This window comes from Malaclemys terrapin, chromosome 16 (assembly GCF_027887155.1).
Source record: "Malaclemys terrapin pileata isolate rMalTer1 chromosome 16, rMalTer1.hap1, whole genome shotgun sequence".
NCBI lineage: Eukaryota > Metazoa > Chordata > Testudines > Emydidae > Malaclemys > Malaclemys terrapin.
The window spans coordinates 3,119,054-3,128,167 of NC_071520.1; the positions used below are offsets into that span (position 1 = coordinate 3,119,054).

The window sequence follows — 9,114 nt, forward strand, 5'->3', positions numbered from 1 at the left end:
CAAGCAAAACAAACAAACAAACAAACAAAAACCAACCTGTGGCGCGCCCGGAGCGCGGGTGCAGAGGGACCGGCTGGGGGAGGGGAGGAGGAGGGAGCAGGCGGGAGAGAGAAGGGGGCTGCCAGGGCTACAGCAGGGGCGCTGCCACGCGGCCCCTCCCGCTGCGCTGCTGCCTGCCGCGAGGGCTCCACTCCGGTCGGCGGGGAGGGAAGGAAGAGGACTGCCCTGCAGGGCGCTCTGGTTCTCCGCGCCGCCACCCCCTACAGGGCGGCCGGAGCGGAACAAGAACAACAACAACAACAAAGCGGCCGTGCCGCCCTAGGATTGGTCAGAATGCCGCCTCCAGCAATCTGCCGCCCCAAGCACCAGCTTGCTCGGCTGGTGCCTGGAGCCGCCCTGCCTAGATGGACGGAATCCTTTCACTGTCCTAGCACGGGATACATGGGGACTTAGGGCAGTTTACCCACAGCGCTCTGGTGGATTTTTCACACCTCTGAGCAACATAGCTGAGTGCCGACCAGCCCTATGTCAATCTTAAGTGTAGACCAGGCCTCAGATAGACAGGTAGGTTTTGTAAAGGTCACTGTGCTAATTCTCTTCTCACACCAGTTTCACTGCATAGCCCCTGGTTCCCCATTGCCTGCCCCTTAACCAGATATCTGGAACCATGGAAACTGTGGGTGTGCAGCAGAATATGGTCAGCTCCAAGCATCCAAAAATCATGAGAATAAGCAAACAACCCCCCTTACATTTTTGGGGGTGGTTCTAAGTGCTTTTTGCTTCTGAGCTGCTAGGTTGCGCTGTCACTATGTTGACAAGCTTTTTTCCACTACCATAAAGGATATAAACTGATTTTTCTTTTTAAATGAAAGTGTCTTCTCACATGACTCCAGAAGCTGGGGCTTGAAGACCTCCGCCCCCCACAAAATCCAAAAACATCAAGTATTGTGAGCATTGACAAAATGAAAATTGCTCCCAAATCCAAATGATGGCTTTCTGTACCCGCTCTGCTGACTTCCCACTGGTGTTAACACCCACTAGGAAATGGAGAATCGGGCTCTCAGACTGCAGGGATGTAGCTCCAGATTTAGATGAGTGTAAACAAGAGGGGAATAAGTCCACTGTTGGTTAGCAGCCTAAGAGCTGGGCTACAGTAGACAATTGGTGACAATTCCACATCCTCGAGTGACATAGTTAAGCTGACCTAAGTCCCTGTGCAGACAGTGCTAGGTTGACGGAAGGATTCTTCCACTGATCGAGCTACTATCGTGACGGGAGAACCCCTCCTGCTGGTGTAGGTAGTGTCTACACGGAAGCACTGCAGCAGCGCAGTTGTGCCACTGAAGCCTTTCAAGTGTATAGCTGGAGAGGTATGAGCGGGGAGCAGGTTTACCCCGATTTACATGGGAATAAATGGCCATGCAAAGGACAGGCAGGGGACAATCAGACCTGCAGATTTTGGAATACAAAGAATAGTCAGTGCAATACAGACGAGGAAGTTTGCCCATTCTTCTACCAGAGACGCTCCCAGTCCTAAACTGTGCTTCAGAAACAGGCGAGACCATTTGGGGAGTTAGCACCCAGACCTAGCTGGGCTTTACTCAGTGCAGAAACTGCTTGGTGAAAAGTGCTCATGCACTGAAGACCTAATTTACCCCAACGGAACTGCATCACCTCTATGCCGCAGTGGCCTTGAGACTTCCTGCCAAAATCCAGGTCAGGAGTTTCTCCAGCTGAGTTATGAAAAAAGAGCTCGGCAGTGGAAAGTGTCAGGGTATGTGGAGAAATGTGAATAGTGCGTGTGGCATTGTATATCTCTCTACTGCCATCCAGCCAAGGAGCACAAACACTCCAAGCTGTGGATGGTCATTAATTCATACTTGCAGCCTCCCTGTGATGTACAGCAGTCTCATTACCTCTCTTTTGCATATGGGGAAACTGAGGCACAGTGACACGAGCAGAATGACCCAGTAGCAGTGCTGGGAATAGAACCCAAATCCCAGCCTCCCCATTCTAATTACTAGACATCACTGCCTCTAGTCAGCATCATCCCAACAACATCTGCACACCAAAGATGCAGCCAAGCATTGGACAGACCCTGGGGAAGAAGCCCATCCCCTGCTCTGCCTCTGGGCTGGGATCCGCGAGCACCAGGGAGTGCCACTCTGTGACGTATCACCATGCTGATGCCTGCCAGCTGCAATCCCATTATGTATTGATCGATATCAATCAGAATAGTAACTGGATAAGTGATAACAGTAACTCGAGCTCAGGGTGGAGACTGCTGGACCAAATCATATTTTCCCTTCCCCACACCCAGCCCTGCTCCAAAGCTAAAATCTAGCAGCAGGAGGCGGTGGCCTCACATCAGTGGAAGTGACACACGCCTAGAGCTGGGACTAGCTGCCAAATGCAGACCTGGTTTTGGTACACACTGCCTTGCAGGTCGAGGGGTCAGGGTCACCCCGTTAGTAACTCAGGCCATTTTCAAAATTCAAATAGGGATTCAAATGTCAACCTTCAGATCTGGGGGGGGGGGGTTCTGACCCAGGCCAACATTAACCAAGGAACAGGAGAGTGCTAACGAGCAAGCCCAGAATTCATATTTGGAGATGCACCTGGTCGTCTCCAGCCTGGACTTGCCCATTTCCTCCTCTCCTCCCTGGGAGGCAGCCTGGGGAGCCCGGGGGTCCCCCAGGCCAAAGTGCAGGAAGGGGGAGTCTTGAGCCAATAGGTTGGCTCTCCACAAGCTAACATCTACTCCTGGTAGCCAGGAGCCCCCGGCGCCCCCAGGCACTGGGCAGTGTGCCCGTTTACTGGGCTGCATGGAAATGAGTCCAGGCATCAGCCAGATGCTCCCAGGGAGGGGCGAGAGCTCCTGTACACCCCAAGTCAAGCCTCTTTGGGGCCAAATTCCTCCGCCAGCACCACAGGGGCCGGCCGTGGGATGGAGCTGCCCTGGCCCCCGCCTCAACCAGGACCGCCCGGAGCGCTCGGCGAGCGCCGCGACCCGGCTGAGCGCCCTGCGACGGGCACCCCACGGGAACCCAACTCACACATCCTTGGCGGGCAGGCCCCGTCCTTCCACCACTCTGAAATGCAGGGCCGTGTTCCGGGCCATCCCCAGCCCGAACTTGGGTCTGTCCTCAGCGGCGGGGCTGATCGTCCCTCGGAACCATCGGCTCGGCTCCGGGGTCCTGGCCGTCTCTCGCCGGGGGAGTTTGGGGCTGTGCCTCGGGGCGCGCTGCTCCTGCCTCGCCTCGGGCTTCTGCCTGGCGCTGAGCAGAACAGCAGCTGGCTCGCGTCGAAACGTGTCTTGCCAGGGCAGCGCCAGGCAGGTGAAACCGCCCAGCCCGTGCCAAAGCCGCCAGGCGCCGTGTCAGGTTCAGCTCAAAGCGCCCAGGCGGCTTCTCCGTGCCTCGCCGGCGTTGGAGCCGGCTGCCCGAGCAGCACCGGGAGCGGCGGAGCGCGAGCTGCTGCTAGAGGCTCCGAGACACGCTCTGGCCGCGCAGAATCGTGTCTGCAGCCACAGGTTGCCCGGGGAGCGCTACACCCGCTAAGCAGGCGGAAGCCAGCAGAGTGGCGCTCTCCTGCCTCCTAGCGGCAGCCAGGGGAAATGCTCCCTTCCCGGCCAAAGGGGCAGCGAGGGGGCAGCGGTCCCCTTCTGCACCCTCCTACGTCAGGTTCAGTGAATGAACATGCCCTTCGAGCTGCACCTGCCTGCAAACGAGCCTCTTCCCTGGGAAGTGTCTGAGGCTCACAGCCTGGGCTTGGCTCACTAAGTAGAATCGGGGCTTGTATTCCAAAGGCTGGGGAATCACCCAGGTTTAAAATGACAGAGCCAGGTTGGTAGCAGGACTGCTCGCCTCCATCTTTCTGCCCACTCACCTGCCCCACTCCCAGGCTTGCAGTTTGCATTGTCATCACACCAGCATTTCGCCTGGGTGCTGGCAGCCAACAGAGAGTTTGAGACAAGCTGGCACTGTACTAGTTACCCTTGAAAGGGATTAACAAAGTCCCAAATGCCACCCCAGCCGGGCAAAGCAGAACACTCATTAGCTCTTCCCATCCCCTCGTGGGTCTCCCTGGGCACTGCCTAACTCCATGCCACTTCATTTCACCTTCTCCCCAGGGAACTCAAGCTGCTTTATAAACACACAAAAAAGCCCCACAGCCCTTTGTGCAGCATCAGTATCCCGATTTTATAGATGGGGAAACTGAGGCACGGGACAAGGCCATGTCCTGCCCCAGAGCAGTGGGAGAGCTGGGAACAGAACCCAGGTCCCCAGCTCAGACCTTATTCACAAACTATCCTCTCTGCAAGAAAAAAGGGGCCAGTTTCTGCCCTCGGTTGCACTGGAGTCATCCCAGCAAAGCTCCTGCTGCGTTAACCAGGAGTTGCTGAGGATGGAATTTGGTCCAGGAGGGAGGAAGCCCAGGTGCATTTACTGAAGATCACTGCTATGCAGTCAGCGATCATGAGGGGCGATAAGCTCGCCAGTGATGGACACAGATGGAATGTGCAGCCTTAAGGCCCTAGCTAGAGATCAATCCGGATGGCTCTCGGTCAGCCGAGATTGGCCGTGCTGATGATGGAGGAAGTCCAGGGATGTGTGTATGAGGGAGTGGGAGGGTTATTACCCTTGGTGTGCACCGTCCCAGTGTTTCTGCTGCAGCTCTCACTGCCCTACGCTCTGCCTCTGCATCTGATACTCATAAATCTACCAGAAGAATAGCTCCTCTGCCCACCTCCACAGCCCGCTCTGCCATCTGCCGCGTGTTGGAGCTGAGTGATGACAGGTGGACTCTGATTCAATGCCAGCTTACCCCGCTGTAAGTGGGGAGTTGTGACGGGTTGGATCACAGAAACCCCCTTGGGAGCTGCCACCCGATGTGCAAAGACTACCCCTGCTTCTGTTTTCCCTGCCAGCTCAGGACTCCAGCACCCTGTCTTGCTGAGCCAGACACTCCCGTCTGGCTCCAGACACAGACCCAGGGTCTGAATCTCCTGTCCCAAAGCTGCAAGTTTACCTGAAAACAGCTCGCAGTAGCGTGCTTGTCTTTAGCACTCAGGTGCCCAACTCCCAATGGGGTCTAAACCCAGATAAATCCGTTTTACCCTGCATAAAGCTTATGCAGGGCAAACTCATAAATTGTTCGTCCTCTATAACACTGATAGAGAGATATGCACAGTTGTTTGCTCCCCCAGGTATTAATACATACTCTGAGTAAATTACTAAATAAAAAGTGATTTTATTAAATACAGACAGTAGGATTTAAGTGGTTCAAAGTAGTAACAGACAGAACAAAGTAAGTCACCAAGTACAATAAAATAAAATGCGCAAATCTATGCCTAATCAAACTAAATACAGATAATCTCACCCTCAGAGATGTTTCAGTAAGTTTTTCTCAGACTGGACACCTTCCAGGCCTGGGCACAATTCTTTCCCCTGGTACAGCTCTTGTTGCAGCTCAGGTGGTAGCTAGGGGATTCTTCATGATGGCTTCTCTCCCTCTCTGTTCTCTTCCCCCCTTTATATATCTTTTGCATAAGGCGGGAACTCTTTGTCTCTCTGGGTTTCCACCCCCCCTCACTGGAAAGGCACCAGGTTAAAGATGGATTCCAGTTCAGGTGACATGATCACATGTCACTGCAAGACTTCATTACTCACTTGCCAGCACACACATATGCAGGAAGACTCACAGGTAAATACAGCCATCTGCAGACAATGGGAGTCATCAAGATTCCAAACCATCATTAATGGTCCACACTTTACACAATTACAATAGGCCCTCAGAGTTACATTTTATATTTCTAGTTTTAGATACAAGAGTGGTACATTTATACAAATCAGATGATCACACTCAGTAGATTATAAGCTTCGTAATGATACCTTACAAGAGACCTTTTGCATGAGGCATATCCCAGTTACTTACGTTCACTTATTACCGTATTTTCTCTAAAACTATCTCAGTTACATTATATTGACTTATTATCAAGTTTTTATAAAACCATATAGACTGCACAACGTCACAGGAGTAACTCCACTGGAGTTACTGGAGTCAGTGGAGTCATGCTGAGGTGCAGCAGGCCAGGGGAGAGAATCAGCCCTGTGTCTCAATGTGATTTTTATCTCCTGAATTCTTCCTGCCCCACATCAGGTCTGCAAAATGGGGGGGACGTTATATAGCGTGTGTGCTGGGAATGGAAGCTGGATAAATAGGCAGCTTCTACAAGTACCCTCTCAACGGCCTGATCCAAAGTCCATTGAAGTCAATAGAAAGGCTCCCACTGGCTCCAGTGGGCCCCAAATTAATACAGGGGCAAGGGTCACGGTGGCAAATTACACCAGTGGTCAGAAACCCAACTCCACCAGGGACAGATCAGCCCAACAGAAGTTCATATCAATCTTGTCTGCCATAGAATCATAGAATATCAGGGTTGGGAGGGACCTCAGGAGGTCATCTAGTCCAACCCCCTGCTCAAAGCAGGACCAATTCCCAACTAAATCATCCCAGCCAGGGCTTTGTCAAGCCTGACCTTAAAAACCTCTAAGGAAGGAGATTCCACCACCTCCCTAGGGAACCCATTCCAGTGCTTCACCACCCTCCTAGTGAAAAGATTTTTCCTAATATCCAACCTAAACCACCCCGTGCAACCTAAACCTTCCCCATGCAAACCCCCAATTAAGGAACCCCCTGCCAAGTCTTGGGGAGACCTTAATAAATACTAGAAGAGCTAATCAAACTCCTACTCCTCTGTCCCATAGATTTCACTATCATTGCTAATTGCTACCGGGACAGATTGTCCCCTCCTGTGGAGGCAGGAAACCTTGAGGAGCTAAGCTGGCAGAGTGTCTGCTCAAGGAAGAAGGATAGAGGGGCCTGTGGAGACTGCAGGGGGTGTAGCAGGCTATCCCAAGCCCCTTCTCTGCTGCTGTGACCCAGAACAGACTTCAAGAGACAATGCCTGGAGCCACCAAGCAGCACCATCTGTGTTGGTCATTCTGGGAGCCAGAGAGAACCAGAGGGTCTGTGTGTCTCTAGTAGCCTCAACAAGCATCCTCCCTCCCCTTTGTATTCGTAACAACTGAGTCCATCTTGTGTCTTCCTTATCCCAAGGGGCATTTGGGATGCAACTCCCCCATCCCCACACATCACCAGAATCCATGGGGATGGGTCCTGCTGAAAGACTTGCCTTCTTTTGCTGTCAGGGCCCTATCCCACCCTGACAGCATGGCTCCACTGAGAGTCCTGCCCTACAACCTCAGCTGCAGTCTGATGGCAGGGATCAGGCCCACATATATTTTTGTCAAGCTATTGTAGAGCTATGAATTGGCAACACTCTGGGTTTCTGTGTCCTGCACTTTTAAATTGCTAAGAACTCTGTCTTTGGAGCCAGCAGTTGTGTTCCTGCGGGAGATGCACACACTGCGCTCTCTCTACCTAGAGAAGTTCTTTAGACTAAAACACATGGCTGTTCTTTGTGTGTGCCTGGACTAAACGCACATAACTTATTTGTCTCCCTACTGAATTCCTGGAAGTCAGCCGTGGATGTATTTTCATTGTCAGTCAGTAGCCCAGCCCAGTGATTTCCCAATAGCATTTGGCACATTTCAGCTCACTACCACAGTAATACAGCACCTTAGATTGGTATGCCACTGTGCGACTACAGCAATCCGGATATAAAGACATTACAACTATTTACACACAGATATCTTGCATCAGCAATGATGCAGAACAAAACAGAGCAAAGTCTATGAATGGGCAGCAGGTGCTAGATGAGAAACTGACAAATCTTTCTTTCAAAAGCAACTCTTCCAGAGTGCATTTTATGCTCATCGCAATTAACACTGTTATTAATTATGACTAAGGACCCAAGCATGAAACAGGATGTTTGTTTCTTCCTTCCCTCCTGCTGTATATTCCTTTCCTAAAGTCAGAGAGCCAAATTCAGAGATAGCTCTAACCTGGAGTCATTTAGGCTCTGATTCTCAAAGGTATTTAGGTGACATCAATGGGAGTTAGGCACTTAACTACCTTTGAAAATGTGGCCCTTACACCTCCTTCGGCCCCTGTCAGCCCCAATCCCCAGCATACAGCTCACATCTTCAGATTGCTGTAATGGACCCAGCACATTCTACTTGTGCTGACAGTCATCCCTAGAGCAGCTGCAGAGATGCCAGCCACTTGAAATCTAGTTAAGAAAAAAATGAATTGTTTCATTGCACTGGATCTCCCCCTGCCAATTTTTGTGGCTTTATAAATCACATTTTCTGTTTTAAGAAACTTTTGTATTTTCCCCACTTCCTAGAAGAAGGACACACAAGTGAGATGAAATCGCCAATAGCAAAATAGCCCAGGTCATTATACACAAAGGCCCAGATTTTCAAAAGTGGCTACCAAATCCAGGCTCCTTTTTTGGCAGTTAGGAGCCTAAATACCTTTGTGAATCTAGACCTGAGCTCCCACAACTGCAGCAGAAATCAACAGATGCTCCGAATGCCCAGAATGTCTGAAAAATCAGGCTCAGGTTGAATCAGGTTGAGTGCCTCAAAACTGAGATCTTTTGTAAGGGCACCAAGCAAACAAAGTGAAAGAAATGCAGTTTTTAAGTGGCAAGTGTCTCTACCTGAGACAATCCAGTCATGAGAAGGCATTGGCTGATCAGTGCAGATAAAGATTTGTGCATGCAAGTATGCCATGTAATACAGAACAGGGGATGAGGATTCCTTAACATGTCACAATATATAGCAGGATGGGTTCTAAATCAAACAAACATTCTCCAGGTGTAGAAATAATCTTTAAAAAGCAATCGGCTAACAGCACTCTGCATATTTAAGATGGGCTAGGGATGCAGCCATAGACCTGCAATGAGTCAATACCGTGGCTTGCCCTGGTCCATGACTGGGGCTTCTATGCTATGGTAATATTACTACTACATAAAAACATGAGAATGGCCAGTCTGGGTCAGACCAAAGGTCCATCTAGCCCAGTATCCCGTGTACCGACAGTGGTCAATGCCAGGTGTCCCAGAGGGAGTGAACCTAACAGGTAATGATCAAGTGATCTCTCTCCTGCCATCCATCTCCACAAATTAATAATAAATACCAA

General features: G+C 51.0%; 1 protein-coding gene across 3 annotated transcripts in view; it reads right to left on the minus strand.

Annotated features, from left to right (window-relative positions):
- The window catches only part of RASAL1 (RAS protein activator like 1), a 131,401-nt gene extending 127,888 nt beyond the window's left edge, over positions 1-3,513 (minus strand). For all 3 annotated transcript variants that reach the window (XM_054006780.1, XM_054006779.1, XM_054006777.1), the window contains exon 1: positions 3,057-3,513. In XM_054006780.1, the coding sequence (XP_053862755.1) occupies positions 3,057-3,121 (65 nt within the window). In that variant the 5' untranslated portion in view covers positions 3,122-3,513. The remainder of the gene's footprint in view (positions 1-3,056) is intronic.
- Positions 3,514-9,114: the final 5,601 nt, after the last annotated feature.